This window comes from Pipistrellus kuhlii, unplaced genomic scaffold (genome assembly GCF_014108245.1).
Source record: "Pipistrellus kuhlii isolate mPipKuh1 unplaced genomic scaffold, mPipKuh1.p scaffold_m20_p_10, whole genome shotgun sequence".
NCBI classification, from domain to species: domain Eukaryota; kingdom Metazoa; phylum Chordata; class Mammalia; order Chiroptera; family Vespertilionidae; genus Pipistrellus; species Pipistrellus kuhlii.
The window spans coordinates 12685385-12711560 of record NW_023425405.1 but is presented as its reverse complement, the minus strand read 5'-3'; the positions used below and the strand labels follow the sequence as shown (position 1 = coordinate 12711560).

At 47.2% G+C, this 26176-nt stretch overlaps 1 protein-coding gene and 1 long non-coding RNA gene across 2 annotated transcripts in view; both read left to right on the top strand.

Moving 5' to 3' along the window:
* COPG2 (COPI coat complex subunit gamma 2) overlaps window positions 1–15236 on the top strand; it is a 96273-nt gene extending 81037 nt beyond the window's left edge. The window contains exons 15-21 of the mRNA XM_036427078.2: window positions 258–333; window positions 1508–1611; window positions 2560–2685; window positions 3578–3640; window positions 4126–4265; window positions 4625–4796; window positions 14354–15236. Coding sequence (XP_036282971.1) covers window positions 258–333; window positions 1508–1611; window positions 2560–2685; window positions 3578–3640; window positions 4126–4265; window positions 4625–4796; window positions 14354–14637 — 965 coding nt within the window. The 3' untranslated portion in view covers window positions 14638–15236. The remainder of the gene's footprint in view (window positions 1–257; window positions 334–1507; window positions 1612–2559; window positions 2686–3577; window positions 3641–4125; window positions 4266–4624; window positions 4797–14353) is intronic.
* Window positions 15237–23361: 8125 nt separating this feature from the next.
* The window catches only part of LOC123651795, a 25490-nt gene continuing 22675 nt past the window's right edge, over window positions 23362–26176 (top strand). Inside the window, exon 1 of the long non-coding RNA XR_006740719.1 lies at window positions 23362–24264. This is a non-coding gene — a long non-coding RNA (uncharacterized LOC123651795). The remainder of the gene's footprint in view (window positions 24265–26176) is intronic.

The window sequence follows — 26176 nt, the reverse complement described above, 5'->3', positions numbered from 1 at the left end:
TGGAAATGGAGGAGTGCTCATAAAATGAAATTTATGATTTTTTTCCTACATTGCATAGAGGATTTTTCTATTCATAGCTCTCTTGGGCCTGCAGATTTTTGTTTATGCTTAAATGGATCGAAGAAATAAGATCAAGACACAATAAAGCAATAAGAGTTTATCCCCTCTGAACATGGGTAAACTCTAATTTTTTGAATGATTATTACTTAATGCAAGATACCAATATTTATGTTGCTTCATTTTATGCTTCGTTATAGCTGCTGTGAGTGCTTTGGCTAAATTTGGGGCTCAGAATGAGAACCTCCTCCCAAGCATCCTTGTACTCTTACAAAGGTAAGAGTCCTTTTTTTCTTTTTTGGTGGGGGGAGTCTTTTTTTTTTTTTTTTTTTTTAATAAGAACTGCCATATGGCTGAATAGAGTCCTCATTGTACCATATCAAATGCATTGCAGGATCTAAGAATAGAGCTGATACAATGAGTGGGGGGCAAATGGCATTTTTGTTCTCTTCTAATTTTGTGTATGTTAAGTACATATAAAATTTGACTTGGAATTTCTCCTTGTATGAGTTTGAGAAAGTGACTTACAGGTATTTACCTCAATTTGTATATTAGGGGCTAACTTCAAAGTGATTCATTAAGTAGAGTTGCAAATTTTAGCTTCTCATGGTCTCTGTGACTTCCTATTTGATGAGTAAAAGACTTGATGTGAGCAAAAACTGTCATTATATCTTGTTATTAAAACATAAAAATTACAAACCAAAGGCTGACTGGTTTAAATGAACAATGCCTGGATTTTGAGTGGTTTTTAGTGTCATTAGAAAGTCTAACATTCCCATTTTTTAATTATAAAGAAGTCTAAGTCTTTATCAGGATCATGTGATTACAGACCCAAGAAAAGACTCCAAACTGCTATCTTAAATTATTGAGTTCTTCCTAATTATTTTTTAATTCTTTAATATTGAAAGTATTACATGTGTCTCTCTTCCCCCTCCCCGCCCTCCCCAGTTGTTTTCTCCCAGCCTGCCCCTGCTCCCCAGCCCCGGCCTTCACTGCCCCCCTCCAGTTGTCTTTATCCATTGGTTATGCTTATATGCATACAATTTATTTGGTTGATCTCTTCCCCGCTGTGGCACCCCCACCCCCACCTGCCACCCTCCCCTGCCTTCCCTCTGAGGTTTGAGGGTCTGTTTGATCTTTTTATGTCTGGGTCTATTTTTGTTTGTCAGCTTATGTTGTTCATTATATTCTACAAATGAGTGAGATCATGTAATACTTATCCTTCTCTTCCTAATTATTTTAATGCCTACTTATATAGTGCTTATTTACCAATTGAGATCAATGCCCAAAATTTATGGTGATTTTAGGATCCTCTGTTGGCTGTTGTTGAGTTCTTTTAAATAAAGGTAGTGGTGTCACATGGCCTGATTATGTTCTTTAAGCATGGTGGTAAAGCTCTTGGTAATCTTTAGAGTGCTGTTTGACATGCCTATTTGTGTTCTTTGGACAGATGTATGATGGATACTGATGATGAGGTACGAGACAGAGCTACTTTCTATCTGAATGTACTACAGCAGAAGCAGATGGCATTGAATGCTACATATATCTTCAATGGTCAGTGAGAGTCATGAATGTAGACAAATATACTTTTGGTATCTTGGAAGCATATCATAAGATGATTTGCATGTGACTTGACTAAGCAAAATGCTTGTTTTATGCCTTTGACTGTATTTCCATTTCTAGGGAAATCTAAAGTATATAAAAGCCCAAAGAATATTGGTTGCTCCTTATCCTCCTCAAGCTCCTTCTTAGATGAATTTACCCTTTCTCCCATTTCTTATGCTACTAGAGGCTCAGTGCACAAAATTTGTGTACTGGGGGGAGGGTCCCTCAGCATAGCCTGCATCTTCTCAAGTCCAGAGCTCTTGGGGAATGTCCAACTGCCGGGTTAGGCCCAATCCCTGGGGAGTGGGCCTAAGCTGGCTGTCTGGGAGCCCTCACTTACTACTGCCTACCTGCCCACTACTCCTTATCGCTCAGCTCATTGCTCCTTAGCGCTGCCACGGAAGCCAAAGAGGCTCCTGCCACCGTTGCTGTGTTCACCAGCTGTGAGCCCAGCTTCTGGCTTAATGGCACTCCCCCTGTGGGAGCGCACTGACCACCAGGGGCAGCTCCTGCATTGAGCGTCTGCCCCCTGGTGGTCAGTGTGCTTCATAGCGACCAGGAGTTCTGATCATTTTGCTGTAATGGTCTCTTAGGCTTTTATTATATAGATATTTTGATCATTGTTCCCAAATGGCTAAGTTGCTCTCTTTTATGGATGGTACTTATATTTTGTTGAAAATTTTTATGCTCTAGTTGACAGGGAACTCCCATGCTTCCTTGGGTGAAATTATAAGAAAGTTTTATGTAATAGCCTTTACTTTTAATTTCTTATGCTATAAAGTCTGTGGTTATATTTCCCCCTCCTTCAGAAAGAGTAGATAAACAGTGTAAATCTGGGCCTATCTGGATCCTAGCATTGGCAAGAAGTTATAATGCTGAGATTTCTCCATTTCATAGGTCTGACAGTGTCTATACCAGGGATGGAAAAAGCTTTACATCAGTATACATTGGAGCCTTCAGAAAAGCCCTTCGACATGAAATCTATTCCTCCTGCCAATGCTCCTGCCTTTGAACAGAAAGCAGGTAAAACTCTTAGTGTTTCTATGTTTAAATAGTGTTATTAGCACATTTCCTCTAATACATCTTTTGTTCACTTAATTGTCACTCTGTATTTCTAAATCTTTTTAGAAGTGTGTTGGATGATATTTTAAGTTAGGTTTTAAATTATTTTCCTGGTTTTCACATAAAGCTCAAATATGAAGTATGGCCAGATTGAAAGTTTTTTCTTTTTCCATGCTCAGTATTGCAGCACTGAAGTTAGCTGTCACTGTGTGTCTCAGAGCAGCAATTGTGCTGTTACCTCCTGTTTTTATTTTCTGAAGTTGGTAATTTCTTAATTTTACTATTGGAAGTTTGTCTTGAAAGAATGTATGGGACAAGATCATAAAAAATGTTCCCAAGGGGTAGCAGAAGAAGAAGAAGAAGGAGGAGGAGGAGGAGGAGGAGGAGGAGGAGGGGGAGGAGGAGAGGAGAGGAGAAGAGGGAGGGAGGGAGGGAGGGAAGGAGGGAAGAGCGGGAGGCAGAAATGTTTAGTGGTCAGAACTGAGAAAGAATATTCTTAACTTTGAACCTTTTCAGTTTTTCTGTTGATACTATATAAGTAATTTTTCCTGTTTGAATCATGAGAAGACTTGTTTTATAAATAGTTCCTTCTTTTAAGAATTTTTTGTACATTCTCACCCATTTAAAGCAAATACTATTTTTAGGGCTTAGTTTATTATATCGCAAAATATGTTCACTAAATACATTTTAATTTGAACATCTCTCTAAAAAAAGGTGAAGAAGCCTACTGGTGTTTTTAGCAATGGATTCTTTTATGTAGGCTAGAAATTTCTGCCCTGATGTCTTACTGTCTGCATTTTCAACTTGATAGTGGGAGGAAAACTCACTTGATTGCTCATATCTGTCTTTTTAGAAATCACACTTGTGGCTACTAAGTCAGAGAAGTTGGCTCCTTCCTGGCAAGACATTTTCCAAGGTATGATAAATTGATGGGTAGAAATAATAGTCTACACTATAGGCATTATAAATATAACGAAGTGCACTACTTTCATTCAGTTTGATGAATTTCCAGTGCAGGAAATCTTTGTGTGGTTGAATATTTGTTGTTATAGGTTAGTTGCTGTTACAGGCTATAGTTGCTGGGGCTATCTATCTGAAGTCCATGGGGCGTTACAGTTGCCATAGCTAATGTGCTAACTGGGAATGTTGTTCTTCATAACCTAGTTGACAGGGAACTCAAATTCTAAGAAATTAGGAATAGATAGTTTTGTGCTTTTAGTAATTGGGTATATAAACTCATAAAATATTAATTTATTAAAGCTTGGGGATATATCAGAGTTTAATTATTAGTTAGGTAATGGGAACTTAAAACATTGTAAGCATCTAGAATAATGTCCTAGATTATTCTTATTTTGGGTCATCATCTCATCTTGTTTTCTTTATTTCCTTTTTTCTTGATAGAACAATTGGCTGCTATCCCTGAGTTTATGAATCTGGGACCCTTGTTCAAATCTTCTGAGCCTGTTCAGCTTACAGAAGCAGAGACCGAATACTTTGTTCGTTGTGTCAAGCACACGTTTACCAATCACTTTGTGTTCCAGGTGAGATAAGTTCCCTACCCAGTCTCTATGGGAGTTTACTGGACTTGGAGAGTATTAACTCCCTTGTAATTGTGATTCTAGTAGTTCCTTTTATAGAGAAGGAAAAGAACTTGGCAGCATTTCTGGTTTTCCTTCCCATGGCTACAGAGATGCCTTCGTATGATGGGTTAAAAACTAAAAGGACTTAAGGCTATCCCTATTACCTAAAGAAAAACCTTAGGAGGAGACCTGCAGTACTGTTTGGAGAGGAAATGTTGGTGAATTCCAGAACTGAGTTATGTGTTATGGGTAGGAAGGAACAACTTGCTTGCAAACCTTTCTTATCCTTCATAATGTTTTTCTGTTTGCTGACTTTTCAGTTTGATTGTACCAACACTCTTAATGACCAGCTACTGGAGAAAGTGACAGTGCAGGTGGAACCATCAGATTCCTATGAAGTGCTGTGTTGTATCCCAGTCCCCAGCCTCACTTATAATCAACCAGGAATATGTTACACTCTTGTTCGTTTGCCTGATGATGACTCTTCAGCAGGTACTAACCCGCAAAAGGGAAGAGATACTTCCGTGATTAAGAATGCATTTCCACTTGAGCTCTTAAATGTCTGGACAACTTTTGGGGTTCAAGAATATGGTTCTTCTCTAGAATTAAATGTAATGACAGTGATGGTGTATTTATAGTTATATAATCAGTGCTGCAGAAATGTTATTTATAACTAAACCTCTAAGTAAAATTTGCTGGATATTTAATCTTAAAGGAGAAACTGAATGCGTACAAGGGTAGCCCCAGAAGGACTGCAGGCTTTCTGGTAGAACAGTGTAACCACTGATAAGGGTTCCTCTGCCTGATGTGTCCTAGGAAGGAGCACGACTCTCTTCTCCCTGGTGTTTCTTTCCAGGACTTTGTAAGGGTTTTTTATTAGTAGATTCATGGCATTTTAAAACATATTGTTTGTGAGGGTCTGCCAGCAGTCGCCAACCTTTCAAACCTCACGGACCACCAGTGGTCCACGGACCATCAGTGGTCTGTGGACCACCAGTTGGTAACCACTGCTATACCATAAGGCTGGCATCTAAGAGTATGTCTCAGTCCAGTAAATGTCCACGTTGTGTGTGTCCACGTTGAAAAAAGGCTTTATAATTCTTTCCTTGATTCATGTGGAGTCTGGGTAGGAATGGGGTGGGTAGCGTCTAGTGCCCATAATAGTATTTACAGGTTTGGGGATTTGAGGTCTTCTGACCTATCTCTTGCAAATGTCTAGTGTGTGTTGTGCTTGATGATATATTTTTCCCATTTTCCCACCTGAGTGCTTCTTCTCTTTCCATATTCACTAAGGAGTACTCACAATGGTTACCTGGTTTTCACAGAAATATGCACACACATTGCATTTATGTTTTAAACAACTTTTATTAGTAGTACTGGAAAAAACACTTTTTACTTCTAGTACAGGAAAAAGCAATTTTTACTTCTAGTACAGGAAAATACAATTTTTTACTACTAGTACAGGAAAAACAATTTTTACTACTGATACAGGGAAAAAAATTTTACTAGTACAGGAAAAACAACAGATAATAGTTAACAAATATTGAGGAAGGTACACAGTTACAAGAAATCGTAAAAGTACTAGTGAATTGTTATCTCTGGTCATCATTCAATTACATTAGGGACTTACCCTGCCTTTTAGCCCCTTTCCAAGCTCCCTTTTTAAATGTTAGTTCTGGGAACCCCTGCCCAATCGTATCTGTGTTGGATGATAGACCAGGCTACTCACTCTAGCACGAGGTAGATTCAAATTGGCACAGTTGCTGGGTCTGAATCCCAGGTTGTTCACTCTGACCCTGGGGTGCAGCCACCCTGGATCCATAACCCGCTGGGTTAGGAAGGCACTTTCCTATCTGGCCTCTAGGATTTCTCCTTCAAGCTCGAGGCCGTCCAACTTTAACCTTTCATTACCTCCCTTATCCCTTAATGAGGTTTCTCTTGTTCGATTCCCTTTTAGCTTCACTTTCTCTCCTGGTCTATTTCCCTCTAGTTAGACTTTTCTAAAGTTTGCCCACCAGCCAGAAACATAGTTAGCTGTATCTTAAGTAAAAGTAGTTTTATTTACTCTTGTTCCAAACCAGTATTTGGGCCCAGTCTTAAAGTAGTCCTGTGGCTTCTGTCACCATCCTGGGATAATCTGCACTTTTATCAGTTTTCTCAGGTGGTCTCCTCTGCTTATTTCCTAATTATTCCTCCTGTGGTGCTTCTCACCAAGCTTCTGCTTTTTTAAGAAAAGCCATTACTTCACCACTTAATTTTAAAGGGAAGCAAAATGCTTGAACCCATCGAAGAATCAAGCTTTTCCCAAATGAGAACACTAGCTCTTCCCTTTCCAGGCTCACTTGGATAACTGATAACTTGAGTGCCTCACAGACCCCAGGGAATGTCTTAACAGAATACAGTAAATACAATTTTACAATATCAAAATACATAAAACAACAGCATTGAAATTACTGCAATCACATACAGTTCAGGAGGAAATAACAACAATAACAACAACAACAAACTTTTCTACTAAAAGAATAGGTATAGGGGAGGTTTTTCTGACCCCTCTGTAGTGAGGGGTTAATTTCTTTTAAAAAATGTGTATATTACAAATTAGCCCAGGGGTTTCAACCTTTGATCTGCTGGCTGTGGGCTCTTTTGCTTAATGGTTTATATTTTATTAATAAAAATTTGGCATTTGGAGATTTTTTTTTCCTATTAAATTCAAAGGGTTTGTTGATTTGATGCTTAAAGTCCATTATAATCTCTTGTGATCCCATCTTGGAGAAAAGTCTCAACACTTGGGCTTTTCAAACTGCTTTATATTTGACCCATCAGATCTATCTGCTTAAAAACAAATTCCTTTCTATTCCTTTGTTTTTGTCAGAAACTCTAAAATTTTTAATCTATGGCCAATCCAAAATCTTTGCTGTACAATGAATAGAAATAAAATACCAGGACATAGATAGTAATAAAAGTCTTTTACCCATCCCTTCCTTTTCCCATTGCAAATATTCCTATCACCTGAATATCTACACATCACCTCTACTTTGTCTCATCTCAGAAAATAAACTTTCCTTATAATCAAAAGGGGGGAAATAAATTATATAGATCATGATTTCCTTCAACTTGAAAATTATATAGCATAATAGAAAGAAATATAGGTAATAGAGCTACACAAATTGGGTTTTGAATTCTTACTCTGCTCCATATAGACTGTGTAACCTTGGACAAGCTATTTGACCTCTTTAAACCTTTCAGGATTGTTGAAAGGGTGAAATATCATTAAATAAATTTATTAGCATAGTGCCAGACATGTAGTAAATACTCAATAAACAGGAGTTATTTTCGGTTCAATTCTGGAACTATCTACTTTCTTCCTTTATCCTCTTTAAAAATTAAGTCTTCCACAGTTGAAGAGACACACTCCTTCTAATCTCATCTAGAAAATTATTCAATTATTCTTGCCTTTGCTGTGTCTTTAAACTTTCCCATTCTCCCTTACTTGATAAGTGTACCAAAAATTCTACACCATCTGAAAAAAATGTGCTTTAACCCAACACCAAGATAGCACCATAACTCCTTCCTTCAATTTATAGGCAGTTTGTGGAAAGAGTAAGTCTCAATTCAATTAGTCCTACTTTTATATTCTAGCCTTTAACAATTACTGTTTTACTCATAAATTTTAAGAAAAACATTAAGGCAGCATTCTTCCTTAGCAACCTTTCTTATTCAGAAACTTAACTTTCTTCTTAGTAGTTATTACATCTATAACAATATATATAAGCAACAGTCTACAAAATTCTCCTTACTTTGGATCTCTTCTCTATTTTAACTTTGTGTCCCATTACCTATGCAGAACTGTTCTAATCCCTATATTGCTTTTATTATGGGACTATCAGGCCTGACTGCATTATATGTCTCATCTCAAAACATTTCAGCAAACTTAAATAACTCATTTAAAGAGTCTTCAATAGAAAATATACATACTAAGAAAAAGGTATATACTATATCAAAATGAGTTGCTTTGTTTTTTATTAGGGATGCTGCCTCCCAATTAACAATGCATTACTCTTTCATATATACTTTAGTTCTCAATTTTCTTCCTACACTTCTGTAAACCTCCACGTAAATTTAACCAACTATAGGAATGTGATAGAAGCTAAATTTTTTTCTGAATCTGTAGACTGTTCATTATTTGTTGTTCAGGTTTAACCATATTAACTCCTGACACTCAGTATTAAATCTACACCTTGAATTAAGGAATTGATCTCAGAGTTTTTTTTTTACTTTGACTCATCTCCATCTTCTCACTAGGATTCATATTAATGACCCTTGGTAAAATTTACGTTCTGTAGAGATAAAGCACATAATTTCAATTTTTAATCACATGTTAGAAGGATAGAACATTACTTTTACCACAACTTCCCCTGCTTTTAACACTAGAATTTGTATCACTCTAGCCTTATATCTATATTCCTCCAATATGACCAATTAGAAAACTGAACAAGATTCCCAGATTAAAACCTCCATGTTCATCTACCCATTCATCTTGTAACCAATCTGCCTTTCATCAACACACAGGAATTTCTAATATTACCATCACACACTCAACTTGTCACCTTTTGGTATAATTCTTGCCCCTATAGCTCATAACTACGAGTTTGACACCATAGCATTCAAATGGGAACTGAACAACTGGCTATTAACATACCTCCCCTTTGACAAAACCAGGCATATCTTTCCCAGATGCAAATTCTTCAGTGCAATCTCCGAACCGGGCTGGCCATGCTTTCTGCCACAACAACCATAAAATATTCCCTTGTCCCAGCAGGCACACATAACAAGCCCTTAACTGCTGCAACTCCCTATTCACTCCAGGCGAATCCCTGGGTGCCACCCCCTATCCTTCCAGGACATTTGGCTACATCCATTGGCTCACTGTCAGCCTAGTTCCACGGTCCTTTGACCCTATTCTGACGATCTTGACTCTCATGCCTCCATCTCTACCACTCAGGGGCCCCTCTGCTCATGCTTCACCTCTCTGCCCAGGTCTCCTCTCTGCCACTTCCACGCAGTGATTCTCACCCGAGGGTGCATGACCCCCCAAGGCGGCCTATCAGCAACATCTTTGGGTATTCTTTTTTTCTAGAATTTTTTTTTTTTGGGGGGGGGTTTTGTGGTTTGCAGCAGTGTGCTGCTCCCCCTTCGGATGTTGTGATAGGCCTCCCTCGGGGGTCGTGCCCACCCACCCCACCCCCCTGGGGGGAAATCCCCTCCCCCCTCCCCCACCCCCCCCAGGGAAGAATCACTGCTGTGGAAGCCCATCCTGACTCCTGGGCCGCACTCATCCTTGGGCCCCTAGCCTTCCATTGACACATTTTCCTCAAAGGTCCCAGCATCGGCACCATTCCCACACTGTCCGGACACTGTCCTCTTGCACACACCCCATTCTTGTCCAAATGCCAGTCTGAAGAGACACTCTTATTGTTCCTCACGCCACAACCACAATCCCAATGCACGCACACACATGAGCTACTCGTTCCTCCCTAACTTTATGACTCTCCTGCCTTGTGGAAGTACCTCTTGTCCACAACTTGGACCTTCTCAGCACACGATATTATCCCTTTCCTCGTCCCAGAGCCCTGGCAAGATCCTTTCACAGAGCCTTCCTGGTCCCCGGGAGTTCCAATGCCTGGAACAGATCGTCTGGTCTTTGCTCTGCTCAACTCTGTTCCCACCTTACTTCCTCAGTTAGATTCATGCTTCCCTTCTGCAGACCTGAGCTCTATTGCCATTACAATATTGATATCTTTTTAATAACCCCACCATTCGATTTTACTCTGTGATTTCCAAACCTCAGTGCTCTCATATTCTTGCGAGTCTAGACACGTGTTCTATGCCAGCTGGTGGCCATCTCCTTTGCAGTCATTTCCATTGACCCAACTCTCAAACCCACATATATCGTCTCACAGCTGTCTGAGATTCCAATATCTCTCCCTTTTCCTCTCGGTCTCTGTCTCTATTTCTCTATCCCCCTTGGTGGAAATTGACACTAGCTAATGCACTCGTGATGTTTTCCACCCTTGGTCCAGCAACCCTCCCCTTAACTTCAAACTCACATCGTACTTCTACTATGACCTGATGGTCAGGTGAAGGATTGTTTGGTCCTTCCATGACCTGTGCACTTCTCCTCAGTAGCAGTCTGCTTTCCACCATTGCAAGCAATTTTTCCATAAGAGGGTTTTTCGGACTCTATCTGCTGTACCAAGGGCCTTACCTTTTTGGGTCCACCATTAAGAAATGGTGGTAGCTTACCTGCCTTCTCTGTGACCTCTCCTCACCTCGCCAAGTCAAGCATTGAGGGAGTGCTCCTAGACTTTTCCAAGTGCCAATTTACAACACCTCATCCTTCTGTGACCTCATCCCACCAGGCGGCATTGCTCTTTTGCCTTTTCCAATACTCTGTGATCTTCCCCTGGGTGGGTTACTACACACACAGGTATCACTCCGGGGCTTAGACATGCTGCCTTCTCCAAGTGGCCTTCCATGTTGCCCTTTTTGCCATTCTTTCAGTGCAGAGCGTTGTTCCTCTGTTCTTTCTCACTCTTTTCCCCTTGGAATTTTCCCCTTTACTATGCTCTCCCAAAGTTGGAATCTGCTCACCTGATGGCCAAACTGTTAGCAATGGGGTCAACATCTATCCTGCTTTACATGTCTACCGCATACCTAGCAAAACAAATGTCCTTCCTATGCCACGTGACTTTTCTGCAGTCACAGTCTTTGCCTCTCCTGGCTGAAACCCGTCATGTAGTGTTCTGTGTGCTCCTTAAGTCATTGCCCACCTTCTTCACAGCCCAGTGCAGTCTCCTTGGCCTCCGTATACTGTCCTGCATCAGCATGTTTGCCCAATGCCCTCTGCTCACATCCTGTGAACCCGCAGTGTGACTTCCTCCCTGGAGGCAAACATGGTTCCCAGTAAGCTTTCCTTTCTCCACCGGGACCCCTCTGTTGCACATTCCTGGGACGCTGCCCTTGGGGAGCCTGTTCCGATCATTCCCCTACCTCTGCTTTATCAGTCTAGGTCAGTGGTTCCAACCGTTCTCAGTGGGACAATTTGGAAGAACGGGGCCTGATTTGAGAAGGAGTTATTAAGGGTGCATTTCTTGCACTACTTGTGGTTCTAGAGGCATCAGATACAAGTACATCATAGAAGTATCTGTGGTGACGTATTGATGCAGTTCAGTTCTCCGTGATAGGTTTTAAAAGATGATTTGTTCCAATTGGATATCACTTGGAAATGTGATTTCTTTTTTTTAAATTTTGGGGTTATTTCTTCCTCGATTCTTCAAGTGTCCTTTTGTTCTTTCATTTTTCTCTTTCATGGGTGCCATGTTCTTTGGAAGATTATTTAGACCAAGTCAGTGGCCTTTGAGGTGTCCTCCAAGCCAATAGGAGTTTACATTTGGAATAATGGCAATTATAAGTCACGGGCGGGGGCAAGCATCAGGATTTTAGAGATGCTTAGGAGGGGCGTGGGCAACAAAAGGTTGGGAACCTCTGCTCTGGGTCTTTGGCCTTCAGCCCTCTGTCTTGTCCCGTGCCTGCTCAGCCATGCCTGACACCATGGCGCTCAATCTCCTCGTGCACACAGCTCTCCACTGGGTCTCGCCTTGCCCCCTTCTAGAAGCTCTCCTTCCTCTGCCAGCCATGGGGTCTCTCCCAGATGATCTCCAGTCCCAGCTGGGCCTTGCTTCTGCTCTCTGGCCCTCCACGTGCTCTGTGACCGCATCGGTCCGCCCTAAATTCCCCGTTGGTCACCTGTGTCTCCCTCAGCCTTTCTCCTCAAGAGGCCTCAGTTGCAGGAACAAAGCTTGGTGCTCCACTCCCTACTCACTCCAGGTGAATCCCGGGGTGCCACCCCCTATCCTCCCAGGACATTTCTTGGCTACATCCATTGGCTCGCTGTCTGCCTGGTCCAGGGTCCTCTGACCCCATTCTGACATTCTTGACTCTCATGCCTCCATCTCTACCACTCAGGAGCCCCTCTGCTCATGCTTCACCTCTCTGCCCAGGTCTCCTCTCTGCCACTTCCACGCAGTGATTCTCACCCGAGGGTGCATGACCCCCCAAGGCGGCCTATCAGCAACATCTTTGGGTATTCTTTTTTTTTAGAATTTTTTTTTTTTTTTGGGTGGGTTTGTGGTTTCGAGCAGTGTGCTGCTCCCACTTCGGATGTTGTGATAGGCCTCCCTCGGGGGTCGTGCCCACCCACCCCACCCCCCTGGGGGGAAATCCCCTCCCCCCTCCCCCACCCCCCCCAGGGAAGAATCACTGCTGTGGAAGCCCATCCTGACTCCTGGGCCGCACTCATCCTTGGGCCCCTAGCCTTCCATTGACTCATTTTCCTCAAAGGTCCCAGCATCGGCACCATTCCCACAATGTCCGGACACTGTCCTCTTGCACACACCCCATTCCTGTCCAGATGCCAGTCTGAAGAGACACTCTTATTGTTCCTCACGCCACGACCACAATCCTAATGCACGCACACACATGAGCTACTCGTTCCTCCCTGACTTTATGACTCTCATGCCTTGTGGAAGTACCTCTGTCCACAACTTGGACCTTCTCAGCACACGATATTATCCCTTTTCTCTACCTCATTCCTCCTGCCAGAGCCCTGGCATGATCCTTCCACACAGCCACGGTGGTCCCCAGGCTTTTGCATGGGCCACTTCTCCACACCTCATCCTCCTGGGACCTCATCCCACCAGGCCGGCATTGCTCTTTGGCCTCACCCACTACTCTGTGAGCTTCCCCTGGGTGGGTTCCTTCACATTCAGGTGTCACTCAGGGGCTTAAGACTTGCTGCCTTCTCCTAGTGGCCACCCATGTTGCCCTTTTTGCCATTCTTTGCTTTGGGTGCAGTGCGTTGGTTGGTCTCCCTGTCCTTTCTCACTCTTTTTGCCCCTTGGAATTTGTCCCCTCTACTACTACGCTCTCCCACAGTTTGAATCTGCTCACCTGATGGCCTAGCTCTTGGCACCGGGGTCATCATCTATGCCGCTTTGCTTGTCTACCGCATACCTAACAAGACAACTGTCCTTCCTGTGCCACGTGACTTTTCTGCAGTCACAGTCTTTGCATCTCCTGGCTGAAACCCGTCATGTAGTGTTCTGTGTGCTCCTTAAGTCATTGCCCACCTTCTTCACAGCCCAGTGCAGTCTCCTTGGCCTCCGTATACTGTCCTGCATCAGCATGTTTGCCCAATGCCCTCTGCTCACATCCTGTGAACCCGCAGTGTGACTTCCTCCCTGGAGGCAAACATGGTTCCCAGTAAGCTTTCCTTTCTTCACCGGGACCCCTCTGTTGCACATTCCTGGGACGCTGCCCTTGGGGAGCCTGTTCCGCTCATTCCCCTACCTCTGCTTTATCAGTCTAGGTCAGTGGTTCCAACCGTTCTCAGTGGGACAATTTGGAAGAACGGGGCCTGATTTGAGAAGGAGTTATTAAGGGTGCATTTCTTGCACTACTTGTGGTTCTAGAGGCATCAGATACAAGTACATCATAGAAGTATCTGTGGTGACGTATTGATGCAGTTCAGTTCTCCGTGATAGGTTTTAAAAGATTATTTGTTCCAATTGGAAATCACTTGGAAATGTGATTTTTTTTTTACATTTTGGGGTTATTTCTTCCTCGATACTTCAAGTGTCCTTTTGTTCTTTCATTTTTCTCTTTCATGGGTGCCATGTTCTTTGGAAGATTATTTAGACCAAGTCAGTGGCCTTTGAGGTGTCCTCCAAGCCAATAGGAGTTTACATTTGGAATAATGGCAATTATAAGTCACGGGCGGGGGCAAGCATCAGGATTTTAGAGATGCTTAGGAGGGGCGTGGGCAACAAAAGGTTGGGAACCTCTGCTCTGGGTCTTTGGCCTTCAGCCCTCTGTCTTGTCCCGTGCCTGCTCAGCCATGCCTGACACCATGGCGCTCAGTCTCCTCGTGCACACAGCCCTCCACTGGGTCTCGCCTTGCACCCTTCTAGAAGCTCTCCTTCCTCTGCCAGCCATGGGGTCTCTCCCGGATAATCTCCAGTCCCAGCTGGGCCTTGCTTCTGCTCTACGGCCCTCCACGTGCTCTGTGACCGCATCGGTCCGCCCTAAATTCCCCGTTGGTCACTCGTGTCTCCCTCAGCCTTTCTCCTCAAGAGGCCTCAGTTGCAGGAACAAAGCTTGGTGCTCCTCTCCCTACTCACTCCAGGTGAATCCCGGGGTGCCACCCCCTATCCTCCCAGGACATTTCTTGGCTACATCCATTGGCTCGCTGTCTGCCTGGTCCAGGGTCCTCTGACCCCATTCTGACATTCTTGACTCTCATGCCTCCATCTCTACCACTCAGGAGCCCCTCTGCTCATGCTTCACCTCTCTGCCCAGGTCTCCTCTCTGCCACTTCCACGCAGTGATTCTCACCCGAGGGTGCATGACCCCCCAAGGCGGCCTATCAGCAACATCTTTGGGTATTCTTTTTTTTTAGAATTTTTTTTTTTTTTTTTTTGTGGGTTTGTGGTTTAGAGCAGTGTGCTGCTCCCACTTCGGATGTTGTGATAGGCCTCCCTCGGGGGTCGTGCCCACCCACCCCACCCCCCTGGGGGGAAATCCCCTCCCCCCTCCCCCACCCCCCCCAGGGAAGAATCACTGCTGTGGAAGCCCATCCTGACTCCTGGGCCGCACTCATCCTTGGGCCCCTAGCCTTCCATTGACACATTTTCCTCAAAGGTCCCAGCATCGGCACCATTCCCACAATGTCCGGACACTGTCCTCTTGCACACACCCCATTCCTGTCCAGATGCCAGTCTGAAGAGACACTCTTATTGTTCCTCACGCCACGACCACAATCCTAATGCACGCACACACATGAGCTACTCGTTCCTCCCTGACTTTATGACTCTCATGCCTTGTGGAAGTACCTCTGTCCACAACTTGGACCTTCTCAGCACACGATATTATCCCTTTTCTCTACCTCATTCCTCCTGCCAGAGCCCTGGCATGATCCTTCCACACAGCCACGGTGGTCCCCAGGCTTTTGCATGGGCCACTTCTCCACACCTCATCCTCCTGGGACCTCATCCCACCAGCCCGGCATTGCTCTTTGGCCTCACCCACTACTCTGTGAGCTTCCCCTGGGTGGGTTCCTTCACATTCAGGTGTCACTCAGGGGCTTAAGACTTGCTGCCTTCTCCTAGTGGCCACCCATGTTGCCCTTTTTGCCATTCTTTGCTTTGGGTGCAGTGCGTTGGTTGGTCTCCCTGTCCTTTCTCACTCTTTTTGGCCCTTGGAATTTGTCCCCTCTACTACTACGCTCTCCCACAGTTTGAATCTGCTCACCTGATGGCCTAGCTCTTGGCACCGGGGTCATCATCTATGCCGCTTTGCTTGTCAACCGCATACCTAGCAAGACAACTGTCCTTCCTGTGCCACGTGACTTTTCTGCAGTCACAGTCTTTGCATCTCCTGGCTGAAACCCGTCATGTAGTGTTCTGTGTGCTCCTTAAGTCATTGCCCACCTTCTTCACAGCCCAGTGCAGTCTCCTTGGCCTCCGTATACTGTCCTGCATCAGCATGTTTGCCCAATGCCCTCTGCTCACATCCTGTGAACCCGCAGTGTGACTTCCTCCCTGGAGGCAAACATGGTTCCCAGTAAGCTTTCCTTTCTCCACCGGGACCCTCTGTTGCACATTCCTGGGACGCTGCCCTTGGGGAGCCTGTTCCGCTCATTCCCCTACCTCTGCTTTATCAGTCTAGGTCAGTGGTTCCAACCGTTCTCAGTGGGACAATTTGGAAGAACGGGGCCTGATTTGAGAAGGAGTTATTAAGGGTGCATTTCTTGCACTACTTGTGGTTCTAGAGGCATCAGATACAAGTACATCATAGAAGTATCTGTGGTGACGTATTGATGCAGTTCAGTTCTCCGTGATAGGTTTTAAAAGATTATTTGTTCCAATTGGAAATCACTTGGAAATGTGATTTTTTTTTTACATTTTGGGGTTATTTCTTCCTCGATACTTCAAGTGTCCTTTTGTTCTTTCATTTTTCTCTTTCATGGGTGCCATGTTCTTTGGAAGATTATTTAGACCAAGTCAGTGGCCTTTGAGGTGTCCTCCAAGCCAATAGGAGTTTACATTTGGAATAATGGCAATTATAAGTCACGGGCGGGGGCAAGCATCAGGATTTTAGAGATGCTTAGGAGGGGCGTGGGCAACAAAAGGTTGGGAACCTCTGCTCTGGGTCTTTGGCCTTCAGCCCTCTGTCTTGTCCCGTGCCTGCTCAGCCATGCCTGACACCATGGCGCTCAGTCTCCTCGTGCACACAGCCCTCCACTGGGTCTCGCCTTGCACCCTTCTAGAAGCTCTCCTTCCTCTGCCAGCCATGGGGTCTCTCCCGGATAATCTCCAGTCCCAGCTGGGCCTTGCTTCTGCTCTACGGCCCTCCACGTGCTCTGTGACCGCATCGGTCCGCCCTAAATTCCCCGTTGGTCACTCGTGTCTCCCTCAGCCTTTCTCCTCAAGAGGCCTCAGTTGTAGGAACAAAGCTTGGTGCTCCTCTCCCTACTCACTCCAGGTGAATCCCGGGGTGCCACCCCCTATCCTCCCAGGACATTTCTTGGCTACATCCATTGGCTCGCTGTCTGCCTGGTCCAGGGTCCTCTGACCCCATTCTGACATTCTTGACTCTCATGCCTCCATCTCTACCACTCAGGAGCCCCTCTGCTCATGCTTCACCTCTCTGCCCAGGTCTCCTCTCTGCCACTTCCACGCAGTGATTCTCACCCGAGGGTGCATGACCCCCCAAGGCGGCCTATCAGCAACATCTTTGGGTATTCTTTTTTTTTAGAAATTTTTTTTTTTTTGGGGTGGGTTTGTGGTTTAGAGCAGTGTGCTGCTCCCACTTCGGATGTTGTGATAGGCCTCCCTCGGGGGTCGTGCCCACCCACCCCACCCCCCTGGGGGGAAATCCCCTCCCCCCTCCCCCACCCCCCCCAGGGAAGAATCACTGCTGTGGAAGCCCATCCTGACTCCTGGGCCGCACTCATCCTTGGGCCCCTAGCCTTCCATTGACACATTTTCCTCAAAGGTCCCAGCATCGGCACCATTCCCACAATGTCCGGACACTGTCCTCTTGCACACACCCCATTCCTGTCCAGATGCCAGTCTGAAGAGACACTCTTATCGTTCCTCACGCCACGACCACAATCCTAATGCACGCACACACATGAGCTACTCGTTCCTCCCTGACTTTATGACTCTCATGCCTTGTGGAAGTACCTCTGTCCACAACTTGGACCTTCTCAGCACACGATATTATCCCTTTTCTCTACCTCATTCCTCCTGCCAGAGCCCTGGCATGATCCTTCCACACAGACACGGTGGTCCCCAGGCTTTTGCATGGGCCACTTCTCCACACCTCATCCTCCTGGGACCTCATCCCACCAGGCCGGCATTGCTCTTTGGCCTCACCCACTACTCTGTGAGCTTCCCCTGGGTGGGTTCCTTCACATTCAGGTGTCACTCAGGGGCTTAAGACTTGCTGCCTTCTCCTAGTGGCCACCCATGTTGCCCTTTTTGCCATTCTTTGCTTTGGGTGCAGTGCGTTGGTTGGTCTCCCTGTCCTTTCTCACTCTTTTTGCCCCTTGGAATTTGTCCCCTCTACTACTACGCTCTCCCACAGTTTGAATCTGCTCACCTGATGGCCTAGCTCTTGGCACCGGGGTCATCATCTATGCCGCTTTGCTTGTCTACCGCATACCTAGCAAGACAACTGTCCTTCCTGTGCCACGTGACTTTTCTGCAGTCACAGTCTTTGCATCTCCTGGCTGAAACCCGTCATGTAGTGTTCTGTGTGCTCCTTAAGTCATTGCCCACCTTCTTCACAGCCCAGTGCAGTCTCCTTGGCCTCCGTATACTGTCCTGCATCAGCATGTTTGCCCAATGCCCTCTGCTCACATCCTGTGAACCCGCAGTGTGACTTCCTCCCTGGAGGCAAACATGGTTCCCAGTAAGCTTTCCTTTCTCCACCGGGACCCCTCTGTTGCACATTCCTGGGACGCTGCCCTTGGGGAGCCTGTTCCGCTCATTCCCCTACCTCTGCTTTATCAGTCTAGGTCAGTGGTTCCAACCGTTCTCAGTGGGACAATTTGGAAGAACGGGGCCTGATTTGAGAAGGAGTTATTAAGGGTGCATTTCTTGCACTACTTGTGGTTCTAGAGGCATCAGATACAAGTACATCATAGAAGTATCTGTGGTGACGTATTGATGCAGTTCAGTTCTCCGTGATAGGTTTTAAAAGATTATTTGTTCCAATTGGAAATCACTTGGAAATGTGATTTTTTTTTTACATTTTGGGGTTATTTCTTCCTCGATACTTCAAGTGTCCTTTTGTTCTTTCATTTTTCTCTTTCATGGGTGCCATGTTCTTTGGAAGATTATTTAGACCAAGTCAGTGGCCTTTGAGGTGTCCTCCAAGCCAATAGGAGTTTACATTTGGAATAATGGCAATTATAAGTCACGGGCGGGGGCAAGCATCAGGATTTTAGAGATGCTTAGGAGGGGCGTGGGCAACAAAAGGTTGGGAACCTCTGCTCTGGGTCTTTGGCCTTCAGCCCTCTGTCTTGTCCCGTGCCTGCTCAGCCATGCCTGACACCATGGCGCTCAGTCTCCTCGTGCACACAGCCCTCCACTGGGTCTCGCCTTGCACCCTTCTAGAAGCTCTCCTTCCTCTGCCAGCCATGGGGTCTCTCCCGGATAATCTCCAGTCCCAGCTGGGCCTTGCTTCTGCTCTACGGCCCTCCACGTGCTCTGTGACCGCATCGGTCCGCCCTAAATTCCCCGTTGGTCACTCGTGTCTCCCTCAGCCTTTCTCCTCAAGAGGCCTCAGTTGCAGGAACAAAGCTTGGTGCTCCTCTCCCTACTCACTCCAGGTGAATCCCGGGGTGCCACCCCCTATCCTCCCAGGACATTTCTTGGCTACATCCATTGGCTCGCTGTCTGCCTGGTCCAGGGTCCTCTGACCCCATTCTGACATTCTTGACTCTCATGCCTCCATCTCTACCACTCAGGAGCCCCTCTGCTCATGCTTCACCTCTCTGCCCAGGTCTCCTCTCTGCCACTTCCACGCAGTGATTCTCACCCGAGGGTGCATGACCCCCCAAGGCGGCCTATCAGCAACATCTTTGGGTATTCTTTTTTTTTAGAATTTTTTTTTTTTTTTGGGTGGGTTTGTGGTTTAGAGCAGTGTGCTGCTCCCACTTCGGATGTTGTGATAGGCCTCCCTCGGGGGTCGTGCCCACCCACCCCACCCCCCTGGGGGGAAATCCCCTCCCCCCTCCCCCACCCCCCCCAGGGAAGAATCACTGCTGTGGAAGCCCATCCTGACTCCTGGGCCGCACTCATCCTTGGGCCCCTAGCCTTCCATTGACACATTTTCCTCAAAGGTCCCAGCATCGGCACCATTCCCACAATGTCCGGACACTGTCCTCTTGCACACACCCCATTCCTGTCCAGATGCCAGTCTGAAGAGACACTCTTATTGTTCCTCACGCCACGACCACAATCCTAATGCACGCACACACATGAGCTACTCGTTCCTCCCTGACTTTATGACTCTCATGCCTTGTGGAAGTACCTCTGTCCACAACTTGGACCTTCTCAGCACACGATATTATCCCTTTTCTCTACCTCATTCCTCCTGCCAGAGCCCTGGCATGATCCTTCCACACAGCCACGGTGGTCCCCAGGCTTTTGCATGGGCCACTTCTCCACACCTCATCCTCCTGGGACCTCATCCCACCAGGCCGGCATTGCTCTTTGGCCTCACCCACTACTCTGTGAGCTTCCCCTGGGTGGGTTCCTTCACATTCAGGTGTCACTCAGGGGCTTAAGACTTGCTGCCTTCTCCTAGTGGCCACCCATGTTGCCCTTTTTGCCATTCTTTGCTTTGGGTGCAGTGCGTTGGTTGGTCTCCCTGTCCTTTCTCACTCTTTTTGCCCCTTGGAATTTGTCCCCTCTACTACTACGCTCTCCCACAGTTTGAATCTGCTCACCTGATGGCCTAGCTCTTGGCACCGGGGTCATCATCTATGCCGCTTTGCTTGTCTACCGCATACCTAGCAAGACAACTGTCCTTCCTGTGCCACGTGACTTTTCTGCAGTCACAGTCTTTGCATCTCCTGGCTGAAACCCGTCATGTAGTGTTCTGTGTGCTCCTTAAGTCATTGCCCACCTTCTTCACAGCCCAGTGCAGTCTCCTTGGCCTCCGTATACTGTCCTGCATCAGCATGTTTGCCCAATGCCCTCTGCTCACATCCTGTGAACCCGCAGTGTGACTTCCTCCCTGGAGGCAAACATGGTTCCCAGTAAGCTTTCCTTTCTCCACCGGGACCCCTCTGTTGCACATTCCTGGGACGCTGCCCTTGGGGAGCCTGTTCCGCTCATTCCCCTACCTCTGCTTTATCAGTCTAGGTCAGTGGTTCCAACCGTTCTCAGTGGGACAATTTGGAAGAACGGGGCCTGATTTGAGAAGGAGTTATTAAGGGTGCATTTCTTGCACTACTTGTGGTTCTAGAGGCATCAGATACAAGTACATCATAGAAGTATCTGTGGTGACGTATTGATGCAGTTCAGTTCTCCGTGATAGGTTTTAAAAGATTATTTGTTCCAATTGGAAATCACTTGGAAATGTGATTTTTTTTTTACATTTTGGGGTTATTTCTTCCTCGATACTTCAAGTGTCCTTTTGTTCTTTCATTTTTTTCTTTCATGGGTGCCATGTTCTTTGGAAGATTATTTAGACCAAGTCAGTGGCCTTTGAGGTGTCCTCCAAGCCAATAGGAGTTTACATTTGGAATAATGGCAATTATAAGTCACGGGCGGGGGCAAGCATCAGGATTTTAGAGATGCTTAGGAGGGGCGTGGGCAACAAAAGGTTGGGAACCTCTGCTCTGGGTCTTTGGCCTTCAGCCCTCTGTCTTGTCCCGTGCCTGCTCAGCCATGCCTGACACCATGGCGCTCAGTCTCCTCGTGCACACAGCCCTCCACTGGGTCTCGCCTTGCACCCTTCTAGAAGCTCTCCTTCCTCTGCCAGCCATGGGGTCTCTCCCAGATAATCTCCAGTCCCAGCTGGGCCTTGCTTCTGCTCTACGGCCCTCCACGTGCTCTGTGACCGCATCGGTCCGCCCTAAATTCCCCGTTGGTCACTCGTGTCTCCCTCAGCCTTTCTCCTCAAGAGGCCTCAGTTGCAGGAACAAAGCTTGGTGCTCCTCTCCCTACTCACTCCAGGTGAATCCCGGGGTGCCACCCCCTATCCTCCCAGGACATTTCTTGGCTACATCCATTGGCTCGCTGTCTGCCTGGTCCAGGGTCCTCTGACCCCATTCTGACATTCTTGACTCTCATGCCTCCATCTCTACCACTCAGGAGCCCCTCTGCTCATGCTTCACCTCTCTGCCCAGGTCTCCTCTCTGCCACTTCCACGCAGTGATTCTCACCCGAGGGTGCATGACCCCCCAAGGCGGCCTATCAGCAACATCTTTGGGTATTCTTTTTTTTTAGAATTTTTTTTTTTTTGGGGGGTGGGTTTGTGGTTTAGAGCAGTGTGCTGCTCCCACTTCGGATGTTGTGATAGGCCTCCCTCGGGGGTCGTGCCCACCCACCCCACCCCCCTGGGGGGAAATCCCCTCCCCCCTCCCCCACCCCCCCCAGGGAAGAATCACTGCTGTGGAAGCCCATCCTGACTCCTGGGCCGCACTCATCCTTGGGCCCCTAGCCTTCCATTGACACATTTTCCTCAAAGGTCCCAGCATCGGCACCATTCCCACAATGTCCGGACACTGTCCTCTTGCACACACCCCATTCCTGTCCAGATGCCAGTCTGAAGAGACACTCTTATTGTTCCTCACGCCACGACCACAATCCTAATGCACGCACACACATGAGCTACTCGTTCCTCCCTGACTTTATGACTCTCATGCCTTGTGGAAGTACCTCTGTCCGCAACTTGGACCTTCTCAGCACACGATATTATCCCTTTTCTCTACCTCATTCCTCCTGCCAGAGCCCTGGCATGATCCTTCCACACAGCCACGGTGGTCCCCAGGCTTTTGCATGGGCCACTTCTCCACACCTCATCCTCCTGGGACCTCATCCCACCAGGCCGGCATTGCTCTTTGGCCTCACCCACTACTCTGTGAGCTTCCCCTGGGTGGGTTCCTTCACATTCAGGTGTCACTCAGGGGCTTAAGACTTGCTGCCTTCTCCTAGTGGCCACCCATGTTGCCCTTTTTGCCATTCTTTGCTTTGGGTGCAGTGCGTTGGTTGGTCTCCCTGTCCTTTCTCACTCTTTTTGCCCCTTGGAATTTGTCCCCTCTACTACTACGCTCTCCCACAGTTTGAATCTGCTCACCTGATGGCCTAGCTCTTGGCACCGGGGTCATCATCTATGCCGCTTTGCTTGTCTACCGCATACCTAGCAAGACAACTGTCCTTCCTGTGCCACGTGACTTTTCTGCAGTCACAGTCTTTGCATCTCCTGGCTGAAACCCGTCATGTAGTGTTCTGTGTGCTCCTTAAGTCATTGCCCACCTTCTTCACAGCCCAGTGCAGTCTCCTTGGCCTCCGTATACTGTCCTGCATCAGCATGTTTGCCCAATGCCCTCTGCTCACATCCTGTGAACCCGCAGTGTGACTTCCTCCCTGGAGGCAAACATGGTTCCCAGTAAGCTTTCCTTTCTCCACCGGGACCCCTCTGTTGCACATTCCTGGGACGCTGCCCTTGGGGAGCCTGTTCCGCTCATTCCCCTACCTCTGCTTTATCAGTCTAGGTCAGTGGTTCCAACCGTTCTCAGTGGGACAATTTGGAAGAACGGGGCCTGATTTGAGAAGGAGTTATTAAGGGTGCATTTCTTGCACTACTTGTGGTTCTAGAGGCATCAGATACAAGTACATCATAGAAGTATCTGTGGTGACGTATTGATGCAGTTCAGTTCTCCGTGATAGGTTTTAAAAGATTATTTGTTCCAATTGGAAATCACTTGGAAATGTGATTTTTTTTTTACATTTTGGGGTTATTTCTTCCTCGATACTTCAAGTGTCCTTTTGTTCTTTCATTTTTCTCTTTCATGGGTGCCATGTTCTTTGGAAGATTATTTAGACCAAGTCAGTGGCCTTTGAGGTGTCCTCCAAGCCAATAGGAGTTTACATTTGGAATAATGGCAATTATAAGTCACGGGCGGGGGCAAGCATCAGGATTTTAGAGATGCTTAGGAGGGGCGTGGGCAACAAAAGGTTGGGAACCTCTGCTCTGGGTCTTTGGCCTTCAGCCCTCTGTCTTGTCCCGTGCCTGCTCAGCCATGCCTGACACCATGGCGCTCAGTCTCCTCGTGCACACAGCCCTCCACTGGGTCTCGCCTTGCACCCTTCTAGAAGCTCTCCTTCCTCTGCCAGCCATGGGGTCTCTCCCAGATAATCTCCAGTCCCAGCTGGGCCTTGCTTCTGCTCTACGGCCCTCCACGTGCTCTGTGACCGCATCGGTCCGCCCTAAATTCCCCGTTGGTCACTCGTGTCTCCCTCAGCCTTTCTCCTCAAGAGGCCTCAGTTGCAGGAACAAAGCTTGGTGCTCCTCTCCCTACTCACTCCAGGTGAATCCCGGGGTGCCACCCCCTATCCTCCCAGGACATTTCTTGGCTACATCCATTGGCTCGCTGTCTGCCTGGTCCAGGGTCCTCTGACCCCATTCTGACATTCTTGACTCTCATGCCTCCATCTCTACCACTCAGGAGCCCCTCTGCTCATGCTTCACCTCTCTGCCCAGGTCTCCTCTCTGCCACTTCCACGCAGTGATTCTCACCCGAGGGTGCATGACCCCCCAAGGCGGCCTATCAGCAACATCTTTGGGTATTCTTTTTTTTTAGAATTTTTTTTTTTTTTGGGTGGGTTTGTGGTTTAGAGCAGTGTGCTGCTCCCACTTCGGATGTTGTGATAGGCCTCCCTCGGGGGTCGTGCCCACCCACCCCCCCCCCCTGGGGGGAAACCCCCTCCCCCCTCCCCCACCCCCCCCAGGGAAGAATCACTGCTGTGGAAGCCCATCCTGACTCCTGGGCCGCACTCATCCTTGGGCCCCTAGCCTTCCATTGACACATTTTCCTCAAAGGTCCCAGCATCGGCACCATTCCCACAATGTCCGGACACTGTCCTCTTGCACACACCCCATTCCTGTCCAGATGCCAGTCTGAAGAGACACTCTTATTGTTCCTCACGCCACGACCACAATCCTAATGCACGCACACACATGAGCTACTCGTTCCTCCCTGACTTTATGACTCTCATGCCTTGTGGAAGTACCTCTGTCCGCAACTTGGACCTTCTCAGCACACGATATTATCCCTTTTCTCTACCTCATTCCTCCTGCCAGAGCCCTGGCATGATCCTTCCACACAGCCACGGTGGTCCCCAGGCTTTTGCATGGGCCACTTCTCCACACCTCATCCTCCTGGGACCTCATCCCACCAGCCCGGCATTGCTCTTTGGCCTCACCCACTACTCTGTGAGCTTCCCCTGGGTGGGTTCCTTCACATTCAGGTGTCACTCAGGGGCTTAAGACTTGCTGCCTTCTCCTAGTGGCCACCCATGTTGCCCTTTTTGCCATTCTTTGCTTTGGGTGCAGTGCGTTGGTTGGTCTCCCTGTCCTTTCTCACTCTTTTTGCCCCTTGGAATTTGTCCCCTCTACTACTACGCTCTCCCACAGTTTGAATCTGCTCACCTGATGGCCTAGCTCTTGGCACCGGGGTCATCATCTATGCCGCTTTGCTTGTCTACCGCATACCTAGCAAGACAACTGTCCTTCCTGTGCCACGTGACTTTTCTGCAGTCACAGTCTTTGCATCTCCTGGCTGAAACCCGTCATGTAGTGTTCTGTGTGCTCCTTAAGTCATTGCCCACCTTCTTCACAGCCCAGTGCAGTCTCCTTGGCCTCCGTATACTGTCCTGCATCAGCATGTTTGCCCAATGCCCTCTGCTCACATCCTGTGAACCCGCAGTGTGACTTCCTCCCTGGAGGCAAACATGGTTCCCAGTAAGCTTTCCTTTCTCCACCGGGACCCCTCTGTTGCACATTCCTGGGACGCTGCCCTTGGGAGCCTGTTCCGCTCATTCCCCTACCTCTGCTTTATCAGTCTAGGTCAGTGGTTCCAACCGTTCTCAGTGGGACAATTTGGAAGAACGGGGCCTGATTTGAGAAGGAGTTATTAAGGGTGCATTTCTTGCACTACTTGTGGTTCTAGAGGCATCAGATACAAGTACATCATAGAAGTATCTGTGGTGACGTATTGATGCAGTTCAGTTCTCCGTGATAGGTTTTAAAAGATTATTTGTTCCAATTGGAAATCACTTGGAAATGTGATTTTTTTTTTTACATTTTGGGGTTATTTCTTCCTCGATATCTTCAAGTGTCCTTTTGTTCTTTCATTTTTCTCTTTCATGGGTGCCATGTTCTTTGGAAGATTATTTAGACCAAGTCAGTGGCCTTTGAGGTGTCCTCCAAGCCAATAGGAGTTTACATTTGGAATAATGGCAATTATAAGTCAACGGGCGGGGGCAAGCATCAGGATTTTAGAGATGCTTAGGATGGGCGTGGGCAACAAAAGGTTGGGAACCTCTGCTCTGGGTCTTTGGCCTTCAGCCCTCTGTCTTGTCCCGTGCCTGCTCAGCCATGCCTGACAACCATGGCGCTCAGTCTCCTCGTGCACACAGCCCTCCACTGGGTCTCGCCTTGCACCCTTCTAGAAGCTCTCCTTCCTCTGCCAGCCATGGGGTCTCTCCCAGATAATCTCCAGTCCAGCTGGG